The sequence below is a fragment of the Anguilla rostrata genome, unplaced genomic scaffold (genome assembly GCF_018555375.3).
Source record: "Anguilla rostrata isolate EN2019 unplaced genomic scaffold, ASM1855537v3 scaf0999, whole genome shotgun sequence".
Taxonomy (NCBI): Eukaryota; Metazoa; Chordata; class Actinopteri; order Anguilliformes; family Anguillidae; genus Anguilla; species Anguilla rostrata.
Genome location: NW_026986351.1, coordinates 1 through 15,276, shown reverse-complemented (window position 1 = coordinate 15,276; position 15,276 = coordinate 1). Strand labels below are relative to the sequence as shown.

At 43.2% G+C, this 15,276-nt stretch overlaps 1 protein-coding gene across 2 annotated transcripts; it reads right to left on the bottom strand.

Moving 5' to 3' along the window:
* Window positions 1-5,719: 5,719 nt before the first annotated feature.
* LOC135246971 (up-regulator of cell proliferation-like) lies at window positions 5,720-15,270 on the bottom strand. Of its 2 annotated transcripts, XM_064320247.1 has the most exons (5): window positions 15,229-15,270; window positions 14,887-15,004; window positions 13,731-14,014; window positions 13,391-13,508; window positions 5,720-12,072 (listed from the first exon to the last, which is right to left on the bottom strand). In XM_064320247.1, the coding sequence occupies exons 3-5, from the start codon at window positions 13,857-13,859 to the stop codon at window positions 7,355-7,357; spliced, it is 4,965 nt and encodes a 1,654-aa protein (XP_064176317.1). In that variant the 5' UTR covers window positions 13,860-14,014; window positions 14,887-15,004; window positions 15,229-15,270; the 3' UTR covers window positions 5,720-7,354. The 2 variants fall into 2 exon arrangements, with proteins under 2 accessions (XP_064176317.1, XP_064176318.1); XM_064320248.1 differs by lacking the exons at window positions 13,391-13,508; window positions 13,731-14,014; window positions 14,887-15,004; window positions 15,229-15,270 and adding an exon at window positions 12,267-12,543.
* Window positions 15,271-15,276: the final 6 nt, after the last annotated feature.

Below are 15,276 nucleotides of genomic sequence, written 5' to 3'. Positions count from 1 at the left end.
AATTATTTTTGTCCATTAAAAAGCACATGTGCCCCTTATGAAGGTAAACAGGTGAGACTGTAGGGAGGGGGTGCTTGTTAAATGCACAACCAGCATGGCAATGGTGACGCTGCGAAACTCCATATTTGGCATAGTTGTCGTGTATTGTCTACTAATAAAACTACAACACAGAGTTTGTGTTTTCAATTCATAGTTTGGTTGCAGGAGAAATTAATGTCTGAGTTGAGCAATCTAGGCATGCTCAACCACTAGGGGGCTTGCACGAAGGAGTCAAATATCATTGGATCTCTCCGGGGTGTCTTATGGGAGGTTCTGCGAAAGTATAGGGCACCAGGGTCGCTGTTGTATGGTAAATGGTAAATGGACTGCATTTATATAGCGCTTTTATCCAAAGCGCTTTACAATTGATGCCTCTCATTCGCCAGAGCAGTTAGGGGTTAGGTGTCTTGCTCAAGGACACTTCGACATACCCAGGACGGGGTTTGAACCGGCAACCCTCTGACTGCCAGACAATCGGTCTTACCTCCTGAGCTATATCCCCCCAGTAATGTACTGTATGCCATTCCGTTCCTGTATGCTCGGAGCGAGAGCAGTGTTCACATTTCCACCATTAAGTCAAGCTCATTCAAAGTGGGTGTTGGACTCTGGCCAGGATGTGCCTTGTCTCCCCTCCTGTTCTTGGTATTCATGGACAGGATCTCAAGGCACAGCCGAGGCATGGAGTGTTTCCAGTTCGATGATATAGGAGTGGCATCTCTGCTGTTTGCCGATGACATTGTTCTATTAGCCTCGTCGTACTGTGACCTTCGATGCTCACTAGAATGGTTTGCAGCCAAGTGTGATGCAGTCAGAATGAGGATCAGCACTTCCAAGTCTGTGGCTATGGTCCTCTCCCGGAAAAACATAGTTTGTCCCCTTCAAGTAAGGGGAGAGCAACTCCCCCAGATGGAGGAGTTCAAGTATCTTGGGGTGTTATTCATGAGGGAAATACAGATTTGGAGATTGACTACCATCTAGGTGCAGTGGCCTCAGTAATGCGGGCATTATATTGGACGATGGTGGTGAAGAACGAGCTGAGCCCAAAGGCAAAGCTCTCAATTTACAAGTCGATCTTCGTCCCTACTCTCCCCAATGGTCATGAGCTATGGGTAGTGACCAAAAGAGCGAGATCGCGAATACAAGCAGCCAAAATGGAGTTTCTCCTCAGGGTGGCAGGGCTTTTTCTCCTTGATAGGGTGAGAAGCTCAGCTGTCCAGGAGGACCTCAAAGTAGAGCCACTGCTCCTCCGCATTGAAATTATATATATATTCACAGGCTGGCCTGAGATCCCCTTGGGATTCCCCAGGGTGAGTTGGTGGACGTCGTTGGGGAGAGGGATGTCTGGGCTGCTCCCCCTTTTGCCACCGTGGTGGTCAGAAAATGGATGGCTAGATGGATGAATGATTATCCTTACACTTTTATCTTTTAAACAAGCTGATTGGGTTCTGCTTGCTGTAATTTTGTGATATTTGTCCAGAGGGAGGAGGATGGATTGCCCCCAGTGCCGCAGGAAATGTGGGCTGAATGACAAGTTCTGCAAACTGTCCTCTGCATTGTCACCTGTCACAGGTAAGCCTAGCTGAAGATGTGCTAAATGGTAAATGGTAAATGGACTAAATTTTTTTACATTACATTACATTACAGGCATTTAGCAGACGCTCTTATCCAGAGCGACTTACACAACTTTTACTTAGCACTTTACATTGTATCCATTTATACAGCTGGATATATACTGAAGCAATGCAGGTTAAGTACCTTGCTCAAGGGTACAACGGCAGTGTCCTTACCCGGGAATCGAACCTGCGACCTTTCGGTTACAAGCGCAGTTCCTTACCCACTGTGCCACACTCCGTCCTATTATATAGGGTTTTTATCCAAAGCACTTTACAATTGATGCCTCTCATTCGCCAGAGCAGTTAGGGGTTAGGTGTCTTGCTCAAGGACACTTCGACACGCCCAGGGCGGGGTTTGAACCGGCAACCCTTACCTCCAGAGCTATGTCGCCCTGTGCTATATCTGCACTCCCAAGAAAGACGGCGAAACCAGAACAACCTGCTGGATGTGCAAAATGTCACGCACGTAGACTCTCACATACTGTCAGTCATGTGCAGTATGAATAGATATCTCACTTGCTGTAAACCCATCCATCCCTCCATCCACCATCCAGCCAGTAGTGTTGCTCAAACATAAAAAAGTGACAAGTGGCAGTGCATATGGATCAAATTGTGTTCAAATAAGGTTACAAATGTAATACAATAATCAATACGATACAATAATCATAATCCATAACCCAGGTCTTGGAGTACCCCTGATATTAACTCCAACCTTCAATGCAATGTCGGGAAAAATAAAAATGATCTCCATTGTTCTAATTACACCTTTTTGATGTTTAAAGAGGAATGACTTACACTCAGTGCTATATTATCCCAGAAACTGACTTTCATGTTACATAAAATGAATATACCGTATCAATCTGTCAGATCAGTTTTTGGGAAACAAATACTTTCATAGTCCATGACATTTTGTGGCAAATCATCCCCTTCAACAAAGTTTACTTTCTACACTGATTAACTGATAGACCTACAGCTTATCGGAGACCATGTGACAAAATTAATTAAATTGATAATGAAAAAAATAAATGAATAAGCAATGAAATAGATAATGAAATAAGCAATTAATTAAATATATATCTATCAATTATTTTATGCCTCTTATTTATTTCATGACGTATTTATTTAATTGTGTAAAATGGCTCAGCCTGTCTGTCAACATGGAAGAGGCGGTCATCTATGATCATTGAGACTCTACAAGAATTGGCCATGCCCTCCCGATGAAATGGCATTTTCTGTGGTATGTGGTCTGGTCTCATTCCTTGAAGCTGCATTTTCAGTTTCCGTCTTCTCCTCCTAGCTCCAGTATTTATATAAAAAAATTGCCATTGAGACGCCAGCAATATTTCTCAATGCATTTTCGAATAGGCCAGTTTCCTCCCACTCCTCCCAGCTTAATCTTGTTTTGGGTTTTGGTTGTAGCAGGTAATAGCTAATGTCGGTAAAGGTGATGTTGGTGTGCTTGTTGGCTAATTAGTAATGCAGTTTCAAAGTTCAAAGTAAACAAAGGCTTTTTTTTTTAATGCTGAAAATCTAGCAAAATATCATGTCTAACTACAGCAAAGCAAAATGCTGATTAAAAACAAAACAAAAACAATATCTAAATAAAAGGCCAAAATACAAACTATTGCTCCTCTGGTATCTCCATCAGGATTCCCACACTTTCCCCTCATCTTCATCCTCAAGTGCAGTGAAACGAACAGACAATAAAACAAAGAGATTCAGGTTGCTAAAAAAATGTCTAGCTAGCATAACAGCTACCAAGCATGGAAGATTTACCAGACCTGGAGCTAGAAATTCTACTAACCATCTACAGTAACTAATCTGTGATTTAACTTCAGTAGCTTGACACGTCACTCAATATCAGCCTGTTATTAAGCGCCAACAATCTACGGCGAACCACACTACCCAAGACTAAATCCCCGTGCCCGCCCGCCATAACAAAGCTTCCTAGCTAGATAAGGCAGATCTGGTTGTCCATTAAAAAAAAAATACAGTACTGTTGGCAGATACATCAAACACCCACCTGTGTCCACTGGATGTCCCAAGTGGATAAAAATTTGAGTATTTTTGTTGTAGGTTACAGGTGGTCAGGCAGTTTCTCCTCTTTCTTGTTTTTAACATATTTTTAGATAGTTAGGCCAGAGCAGAGAGAGTATTCGCCAAAAAACTTGTTCTTTTTGCTTTGCCCTGGTAGTGAAGTTTTAGAACAGTGCTTTCTTTAAGATAAGGAGTGACCTATCTCTGGCCTGTTTTCTGTCTGAACCATCCTGTTAACCTACACATGGTAATGTGTTCTTTTGTTATTGTTATGCACACACCAACTTGTTTCCTGGTTAGTAGCATTTGTTGTGCTACTGTCCACTGTAGTCCCCGGTTATCAGAACTCGGGCTGTCGCATTCGGTCCACCAGAAGAAGATTGGCCTCTGCAACTCCTACTGTTGGAGAGAGCAAGCACACCTGGGTTCCATTAACACACACAGAGAGAGCACGTTTTTGAGTTTGGTTTGTCAGAGCACTAGAAGACGAAGAAAAAAAACTGCCAACGGAAAAGTTGGCCAGCTGAGACCAGCGGCAAGCTGAAAAGCAGTCACTGGGTTTTACTTTCTTTTCTCTTTGATATTTTAGTTTGTTGTTTTAGTTTATTATTTTTGCCCGGAACCCTTGAGGGAGAAGGGTGAAGGTTTTTGTTTATTTGTTTTCGTGGGTGCTCTCTCTATCTCTCCATGTAGCAAATGACGGTCCACTCCCTGCCCAGTATCCCAGCCCAGTGCCTTCCCCAGCCCAGTGATTCCCCCAGCCCAGTCTCCCCCCCAGCCCAGTACCTCTCCCTGCCCAGTGATGTTTTTGTGTATAGTTTGATTTTTTTTTTTAAAAGCAGTTAATACTTCATTAATTAAACACTTGCTGCACAAAGTACTTGACACTTGCATGATTTATTACTTAAAATAGCATTGTGTGCATTTATAAATCAACATTGTGGAAATCTTTTGCAATTATCAGGTTTTGCTTCAAAGAATTCCACTATTTAATTAATTACATAATGCTTTAGGCACCCAATGCTTAGCGCTTATTGTCCTGGGTGGTAGAATTATTGCAATCTCTGTTGTAACAGTGCATATTAAATGTGCTGGGTGGTTCTGTGTTTGAGTTCATTGCATCTCGATTCTTGTAAATAGCACGAATCTCTTCAGAAGAAACTGGTGCCATTGAGAGGAGATGATGTTCCCTTTGTTTGGTTGTCTTTTTGCTTGTTTTTAAATGTGTGTTTAAACTGGATGGGTGGGCCTGTGATGGTCTGCTGCAGGTTAGCCTGAGCTCACCTGCCTTTTGCTCTGGCCTCACCTGGACAGGAGTCACCTCTTTAGCTTCTGTGTGCTTCATCACCCTTTTCCTGTCCCCTGACTGAATGATTTATTCCACAAGGGACAGACTGATTTTCCCTGCTCCCCTCAGTATCTCTGGGTTTGATTGGAAACACTTTCCTCCACTTTGTGAAGAAGCTGTTGGATATACAAGTATGAGTAATTATGCATTTGCTTTGTAGTTTTGAAATGTATGAAGACAGTGGAATCGGCTGAACGTCTTGGAGCAGCATTTAGTTTCCCCTCAGTTTATTGGAGGAACAGTGTGGTGAATCCTGGGTAAATATCTGCTTTGATCTAATTTTTTTGTCACTTTTAAAATGGCTGACTCAACACACTCCTGCTCCATAATGTGTTAAGTCCTGGTCTAGCACACTGTCTCTGACTCAATGTGGACAGACTCCAGGGACTGAGTGCTGATGTAAATCCTGGTTGATTGTAAGACTAGAAGGTTCAAGCTTTCATCTTTATGCCCCTTTCATTGATAAACATGGAAAGGGTTTTTTCCCCAGTGCAGGTAATTACATTGGGCACAAGTGTAAATTGTGTATTTTCAGCTACCTGAGACAGAAGGTGAAGCCAGCAGCAATGATGAGATGTTAAATGGATTTACTGCCATCTAGTGGTAGAATGGAGATACTGCCATTGTCTTCAGGCAGCTCAGTTGTTCAGGCAGTGAAGAAAATAAGGGACTGTTCATCAGGTTCAGATGAAATTAAACATTTATTTTGATTATTCCATTTGTGCAAGTAATAGGTGCTCAAACATGTGGTGAAATACATCAATTTGACTAAGTGCAAAAAAGCAAAACAAAATTTGAATCCAGCTTTCTAAAAAAGAAAAATAAAGTCATCATGAAAGCTATAAGGGCGGCACAGTGGTGCAGGCCTAGGATCGAATCCCTGGGCCTTTCTGTGTGGAGTTTGCATGTCCTCCCACAGTCCAAAGACATGTCAGCAGGCCAACTGGAGACTCTAAATTGCCCATAGGGATGAGTGGATGGTGTATGTGGCGATCTGTTCAGGGTGTATTCCTGCCTCTCTCCCAATGCATGATGGGATAGGCTCCAGCAGCCCCCGCGTCCCTGACCAGGATAAGCAGGTATAGATAATGGATGGATGGGTTGCAACTTTGGGCCTCTAAGGTCAATTTTCGTTTTTTCAGGAACAGTGAATTTCTATATTAAGGCTTATGAAGTGATAACAAAGGCTCATAAAGTGATAACAACAATCCTTTTAACATTGCAACAAGAAATCATGTGTTTAAACCATTTGAAGAATGTGAATGGGTGAAAGCTATGCTATTGTGTAAACAGATTATCAAGGTACTTAATAATGTATGACTTCAAACAGCCAAGCAAGCAGTGATGAAGAGCTGATAGTATTACCACTAATACATGAAGGTTATGTGCTGTATTAATAGAAAAGACTTATTATAGGAAGCATAAAAATAAACATAAAATGTAATTTATATTTTCATTAAAAGTATTCTTTTTGATATAGAGAAGGTCTCAAAATTAAACAAACTCAAAATATCTCAGCCTAGTTACCATCCCTGATTATTACATTACAGGCATTTAGCAGACACTCTTATCCAGAGTGACTTACACAACTTTTTACATAGCATTTTACATTGTATCCATTTATACAGCTGGATATAAACTGAAGCAATGCAGGTTAAGTACCTTGCTCAAGGGTGCAATGGCAGTGTCCTTACCCGGGAATCGAACCTGCGACCTTTCGGTTACAAGCCCAGATCCTTACCCACTGTGCTACACTCTGTGATTATGCATCCAAGCAGTGGAATAATGAACAGAGCTCAGCCATGCTAACTCAGACAGTGTGTATAGATAAAAGCTGCATAGGTTATGATAGAGGTAACATCACATTTTAGCATGTATGTGGTTTTATATGTATAATGACTGGTTGATGTTATTATCTGTATCTGAGCAACAGAGACAGCTCAGTGAAGGCTGCAACAATGCAGTAATGTATGTATCAGTGATTCTCACTATGTCTTAACATAAGTGATGATTTAATTTAATGCTCCCTTTTTGAAATGTGTTTTATTTTTATTGTATTTTTATTTTTAACCTATGGCCCTTTCTTTCATAGAATTCAACTTGGTTGGGGCACTTTTTGTGATTAGCCATGATATGTGTGAGTAGGCTATTAATGAATGCCACTCAGAAAACAAATTTTCGACCAGACTGCAACAGGGGCCATATAATCCATTTAATTTAGTCTCCTTCTGTTTTAATCTGGAAGGATTCCTTGTACCTGTGAGGAAACTATTTCATATGAATTCCAATCAGAAGATCATCATACTGAAACATCCATTCAATCTCCTGTTTTCATCTGGAAGGATTCCTTCAAGCTTTCCCTGGCTTGGTTTTTGGTTATTAGTGTCCAATGGAAGGGAATGTCAGCTGGTTTAGCTTCATACACCTTGGCAAACTGCTTGTTAAACCTGTTGAAGACGTACTTCCAGTAGTCTGAGGCCTGGATGCTGGTGTCAGGCTGGATGCGCCAGTCAGGGTAAATGCTCCGATAGTCCTTGCATGGATGCCATTTCCCCTTAGTTTCATACGACCTGAATCTTCCCTCACTGGCAACACAGGAGGAGCAGATATCACTCGATAGTTTACAAGAGAGCACATATTTTGTTGCCCCAATCCCCTGAGGACGGTGAATGGAAGCAAAGTGCTCTGTGTGGTTCTTTCCGCCTGCTTCACATGGGGTCATGCAGAAGGGACACTGCCTCCCACAGCCAAACACCCTGTTAAACAGCTCCTTCTGTGGCTGAAAGGGCAGTGAGGTCAGCCTGGCCCTCACATCCCCACCTTCCTGAAACTCTGCAGTAAAGGACTGCTCCATTTCATCCACAAGCACCTTCAGACACCGGGAAAAGTCTTCTGGCTTGGCAGTGTTTAAGGCCAGGACCACTTCAAGGGGGTCTTTGGGGATGACAAGCTCCTGTAGGTCAGTACAGATATCCTGAATGAACTGCTGAATATTTCGGTCCTCTTCACCCCTTCTTGTTGCTCGTTTATTGACTTTCATCTCTGCATTCTTAATGGCTTCCTTTAATTGTTTAACCATCACCTTCATGTGCTTAATCTCAATGTTCCTCAGGCCATCTCCCTCTGAGAACTGCTTAACAATCTGCTCAAATATCCAGTCCTGCACAAAGCTCTCGTAGTTCCTTACATAATTCTCAAAGTCCTTAAAGTTATCATCTGAAAGCAGCTGCTTGAGAATTGAGAACTGGAAGAAAGATCGAGTGCTGAAATCCTTGGCTTTCTTTCCTGTCAACACTTCATCCACAAGGTCAGGACCCAGAGACTTGGTGATGTATTCCTTCACTGCAGGTGCAAGACAGTTGTGGGTGAACTCTTCTGCTTTCTTCTGACACTGGTCTCTTTTATTGAACAGGTCCTTAAAGTCAGTGCAGTACTGTTGCTTGAACTGCTCCATACAGTGACGGGGATCATTTGCACGGATAAAATCCAAGTGCATTTTTTGAAACTCCCGTGCTGCATGTCCACAGATGTGAATCTTCAACTTGGCCTGAAACTCAGCACTTGTTTCCAGATCCCTGTGCATGTCCAGGTGTTCACCTACCATGCAAAACAAGTCGATCATGCATGTGTTATGGTAATCAGACCTTGTTCTCACTTTTTCAGCTACAAACTTCGTGCTGCACTCAATGATGTGATCAGCCATCTTTTGTGTTTTTATCTTCTGCTCTTTTCCAAAAATTGTGTTCCATATCTTTTTAAGCATTCCTTTACTCTTCATCACTTTGAATGGCTCCCTTCCACATTTAGACAAGTTGCCAACGTTCGACAGCATTTCACGTACTGAGCTGCCTTTCATCTCTAAGTTAGCCCACAGCTGGTGCTGGATATCTTGGACAATATCTCGTTTTTCCAGGCCACAGAACTGCAGTTCTTTCACAGCCTCATTCCACATCTTCTCAAATTCAGTCTCCAGCTCTTGATCTGACAGATCTTTACTTTTCCTGCAGTTCTCAACCAGGTCCAGCACCTTCTGCTCCATTGCAGCTGTATGATTTTTCTTGATTTTCTCTAACCTGAACATACCCTTTCTAATCTCCACTGTGGCATCTAGTCTGTTTATAACAGAGTGCTCTGTCTCCATCCGGATGGCTTTGGCTGAGTTCATGAATTCCTCCTTGTACTTCTCTACCAAGTGAACGTGTCCCTCTGGTCTATCATAGAATTCAGTGAGTTTGTCCATAATTCGCTTCTCCCCTTTAGCCAGTTCTACAGAGGCCTCATGTTTCAGGCTGCTCATCAAGTTATCCACATTGAAGAATGGCTGAGACTGTGCTGCCACTGAACCAGAGTTTGACACCCTTGTCTCAGCTTGGCTTAACCAGGAGTACATGCTCTTCCTGAAGGCCCACTCCCATGTGTTGAACTCAGTGCAAAGCTGAGCATAAGCATCAGCCACCAGGCTGTTGCGGAAACTGAAGATGAAGTTCTCATACTTCACTGCGCTCCACAAACTCCTGGTCCATTCTAGGAACTCAATGAATGTGTGTGGTGAGCTCTTTCCAGATTTGTGTTTCTTAAAATGCTCAATCACACTCTGCTTGAACAGATTCACAGACTCACTGTAGCCAGCATTCACTGGTGCCATGGGAGGGTTGCCATGCCAGAGCCCAGGGATGTACCAGGTGTTTCTCTCTGGATCGTACTCCATGACATCAGTAAATTTTTTGTTGTTTCCCCTCTTCTCCATCTTAGCTGCTGCTTGGGTCATCTCATTCAGCTGCTCCAGCAGAAGCTTCCTGTCCCTCAGGTTTTTGTCATGGGCAGAGAGGTCTGGGACATTCTGGTGCACAAACTGACAGCAGGGTTTTCTCCCAACTTCCTTCATGCGCAGGAAGGCATGCACCACAATCTGCAGGATGTCCTTCATCTCTGTGCAGTTCTCCATGGCGATGTTGATGACTGTGATGTCACTCAGCCCCACCACCAGAGTGGCCAGTTCATTATCATGCTCACAACTATCATCCAACTGGGCCAACTCTGCTGACTTCAGACCTTCAGTGTCAATAACCATGATGTAATCACACCCAAGCTGCTCTTTAAAATCCTTGTTTACTTTGATGAGGAGCATGAAGGCCCCTCTCGTGCACCTGCCACTACTGACGGCAAACTGGACCCCGAACATGGTGTTCAGGAGGGTGGACTTCCCAGTGCTCTGCACCCCCAGTACAGTCACCACCCGGATCTTACATTTATACTGTGTTAGTTGATGGAGTTCCTTCAGAACCTGTGTCACCCACTGCAGAGGAATGTTGGATGCATCTCCATCCACCAGCTCTAGAGGAAAGCCTTCCTGCAGCAGCTCGGCAGCCAGACGTGGCAGGTGCTGAATTTGAGGGGTGGGGAATTTGGGGAGTGAGCAGGCCGACTCGTACAGCTGACCCATTTCCCGCAGGAAGTGCTCCGCCCCCAAGGAGCAACTGGAGATCTTCCTGTCCAACTCTGCAATGAGCTCCTTGTTTTCCTGAGAATTCTGACACTGTTCCTTGTACTCGGCCTGAAGGCGTGGAAGGCTTTTGCGTGACAGGTTGTCCAGGTTGATCCTCATCCACTTGAGGAAATACTTGCGCTCCTCTGTGGAACCAGACATTGCAGAGATGAAACGGGACATAGACTCTGAGATTTTGTGAGCCCTCTGCTGTGCTCTGAGCTTCTGCTTCTGTTCTGCAAGCTCGTTCCTGTAAACTTCAATGTTTCTCTCCCCAGCATTTTTCATCCTGCACTCTTCCTTCTCCAGTTTGGCCAGCTGTTTCCATGCAGTCCCTTGCAAGGGCAGCTCTTTCTCCTTGAAGCTTGGTATATCAGATATCCTTTCTGTGATTTCATCAGCGTTCTGCTTGCCCCTCTGACAGTAAATGTAATCTTCATCAACATGGATTCCAAGCTCATGGGCAACATCAGACATCCGTTCAATGCTCATTTTGATCACGTTTCCCTTTAAAATTCCACTGATACCCAAACGCAGGGTTTTGATGAATTCTGCATCATTCATCTGCGGACCCCTTATGATGATGTTGCTGGTTTGTAGCTCTAACTCAGAAACACATCTGCTGAAATCACCTTCATTGAAGCTCTTGCTCTGTGAATTGATGATCCAGAACCAATGATCTTTCAGGTGCTGGGACTCCAAAAATTTGTATTCAGACCCAAAATCATCACAAAACACAAATACGGCAGCAGAGTTGTGACAAAGGAAAGCGTACTGAGTTTCAAAGTCCCTGAGGTCCCCACGGAGGTTAGCTATAGCCAGTGGCTCAGAGAAGATGTCAATGTTTCTCTTCCCACAGGGCAGATACCAGCTGATCTCCACCAGCCCATTGGAAATCCTCTTTGGGTTGTCACCGTACTCCATGTTTTTGTGAACAAAGGTGTCATGGTACTGCTGAGGGTTGCTGAGAACTTGGTTCAGGATCTGAGACTTGGACAAGCTGCTGTTTCTCAGCCTCACAAACGAGACCATGGGGAGCTCAGAAAGAACAATGTTCTCCTCCACAAACCCTCTTTGGTCCTCCAAAGAGTGCGGCTTGTACTTTTTCACAATATCCCTCATGGCCCAGAGCATTAAAGTGCACTGCTGTGTATCACATTTAGGAAGGAGCAGAGGCACAGAGAACTGGCACATGGACATTTTCAAAACCATCTCCTGCTGGAGAAAGCCATCTGAGCAGAGAAACACAGCAGTTATGAGGTCCAGGGGGTTGACTCTGTTGCTGTGGCCCTGTGGATTGCGCAGGGTGTTCAGTAAGCTGTCCAGGTTTTGGGAAGTCATGTCCTGTTTTGAGGCGCACCTCACATTCCTAGCAGTCACATTCACCATCATCAACCTCCTCAGGAAACACCACGGCAGAGATTTCAGAGACTGGATGCTTTCATCACTTGAAGTCTCTCCATCAATCTCCAGCACCTTGCTCAGAGTCAGCTTGTTCTTCAGGTGGTGTTCCAGTCCCAAGTCACTCAACAGCACATCCAGAATAGTTCCTGTCATTGCGGAAATAATTGCATTACTACATTTCTGTACAGTGACACACAATCCTTGTAAAATGACTAATAATAGATGTGAATGTAATACTTACAAAAAGGACCTGAACAATTCAGCGTATTTTTATGAGGTTCAAAATGACAAGTATAAATATTAAATATGCATCCTCAAATGAATACATTTTGTCACTGACTTGTTTGTATGCATGTTGAGTTGGTCTTGCTGCAGCTGCCGTTTGGAAGGACTGCAGTGATGTTGAAAGTATATTCCATCCCAGGTCTCAGATCAGTAAGGACAGCTGTGGTGGTGTTGGGTGCACATATCTGCAATCTGGGCTCTTCTCCCTCACAGCTGTAGGTGATGTGGATCTCATGAGAAACTCCCTCCATGCTGACCGGTCTTTCCCAGCACAGAGTAACTGACCTGCTCTGCACATCAGTGGCTTCCACCCTCTCAGGGGCAGATGGCTCTATTTCAGAGGACAGAGAGGAAAGGATCTCTTAGCCTTTAAACAGGATATGTAAGACTTTATTCATTTATGTGTATGCATTTGCATAAAATGTCTAATTGACCTCATGGTAACTGGAAAAAATATATTTCACTAAGTGCAGAATATTTAACTTTACAAGCCAATATAACTAACTGTATGCTTTTTCACCCCATACAATGTATCTGCAAGAGCAGTATAAATTAAGTGCATTAGGGGGTCCAAGGATATGTCAATTGGAGGAGGCCCACATGGTTAGCGTTGGTATGGACTCCCTGATCCTAGCCTGTGATTGGCCAGAAATGGAATTTTTGAATATGGTGATTAAACAAATCTAATAGGCTGGAACAACAGTTCTTTGTCTCTGAAAACTATATAAACTCATGTGTTGAACTTTATATGTTTGAAGACTGTACCTGTACTTCTTCCTGACCGGTCATTTTATAAAAACATAAAATAGAGCTCCTGTTTGTTCCCTTTATTTTCAACACCATCATTTTTGGCACAAAATTCCTACCAGACACTGGCACACTGAAAAGCACTACTGATCCAGGCAGACTGCATCTTCCCTAACTCTGAGTGACACTATGGCCATTAATGCACCTGTGGGGCTACCGGCCTCCAATAGCACAGGCATGGTCAGGATTTGCTCCCAGGCCAATACAGTAGAAACATGCTTTACCAGTTTATTTTACACACTAAAAACATTTCCATTCCATATTTCATCATGTCAGGCTGCATTTAATAAAGGGTAACAGAAAATACACTCTTTCATTAATCTCTAAACTGAAATTATTTGTATATGGTTTGAAAACCTGTTCCTTTGTTACCTGGGGTAGGTGTGCCAGGTGTGATGTGCTCAGCAGGTGTTGTGTCTGTCTGCTGGTTCTCAGACTCCAACAGACTTGTATGTGATCCTTCCTTTTCTTTCCTCTCTTTCAAAGTTTCCTGAAAACCAGACTTTCATTTACCCCCCATTTCATCCCCCTTTTACCCACAATTTGGGAAATCTCATTTCATTGAGAAGTGAGATTACATGCTGATATTTAAAAAAAAATGTAAGTACATGAAACACTGAAAAATACACACAAAGAACATTGAAAAGATCCCACTGGGCCCTCCAGGACTGGAGTTTGGTCCCTGTTCTGGAGTTTGTGTAAGAACTCTCACCTCCTCCTTCTCCAGCTCATCCTCGTCCTTCTCCTCATCCTCCTGATCTTCATCCTCCTCCTCCTCCTTCTCCTCTTCCTGCGCAGTACACACAGTGTCTTTGATGTCTTTACTCAAAGTCCCATCCATGGTGTCAGTATCTGCTAAACCACTCTCTGTGTCTGACTTAGCTGGGTCTGCAGAGGAGGGCTGGGACTGGGCCAGGCATGAGGATGGGTCCTCTGGTGCTGGTTCTGGGCCCAGACTGAATCTGTTGTCTGTGGCCTCCTCCTGATGCTCAGAATCTGCACCAGAGATGTTCAGAGACAGACCAGTCACACTCCCTGCTATAAGAGGAGCAAGAAAGGGTCCACAACCCTTATCATGCACCCCCATGTAAAAATTTGATAATTGGACATCATAATAATGACTTGAAAAAGGGTAAACTCATAGCCCATATTTATATGGTTTTAAATGAGAAGTCTAAATATTAAGTTTGCATTTAGTCCATACAATGTATCTTCAAGAGGAGGTAGACCCCAGCAACAGTATAAATTAAGAGCATTAGGGGGTCCAAAGATATGTCAATTGGAGGAGGCCCACATGGTTAGTGTTGGTATGGACTCCCTGATCCTAGCCCGTGATTGGCCACAAATGGAATTTTTGAATATGGTGATTGAATGAATCTAATTGGCTGGAACAACAGTTCTTTGTCTCTGAAAACTATAAAAACTCATGTGTTGCACTTTATATCTTGGAAGACTGTACTTGTACTTCTTCCAGACCGGTCATTTTATAAAAAACATCAAATAGAGCTCCTGTTTCTTTATTTCAAACACCATCATTTTTGTTACAAAATTCCTACCAGACACTGGCACACTGAAAAGCACTACTGATCCAGGCAGACTGCATCTTCCCTAACTCTGAGTGGCACTATGGCCATTAATGCACCTGTGGGGCTACCGGCCTCCGATAGCACAGGCATGGTCAGGATTTGCTCCCAGGCCAATACAGTAGAAACATGCTTTAACAGTTTACTTTATACAATAAAAACATTTCCATTCCATATTTTATTATGTCAGGTTGCATTTAATAAAGGGTAACAGAAAATATACTCTTTCATTAATTTCAAAACTGAAATTATTTGTATATGATTTGAAAACCGGTTTCTTTGTACCTGGGGCAGGTGTGTCAGGTGTGATGTGCTCAGCAGGTATTGTGTCTGTCTGCTGGTTCTCAGACTCCAACAGACTTGTCTGTGATTCGTCCTTTTCTTTCCTCTCTTTCAAAGTTTCCTGAAAATCAGACTTTCATTTACCCCCCATTTCATCCCTCTTTTACCCACAATTAGGGAAATCTCATTTCATTGAGAAGTGAGATTACATGCTGATATTTAAAAAAAAAATGTAAGTACATGAAACACTGAAAAATACACACAAAGAACATTGAAAAGATCCCACTGCGGCCCTCCAGGACTGGAGTTTGGTCCCTGTTCTGGAGTTTGTATAAGAACTCTCACCTCCTCCTTCTCCAGCTCATCCTCGTCCTTCTCCTCATCCTCCTGATC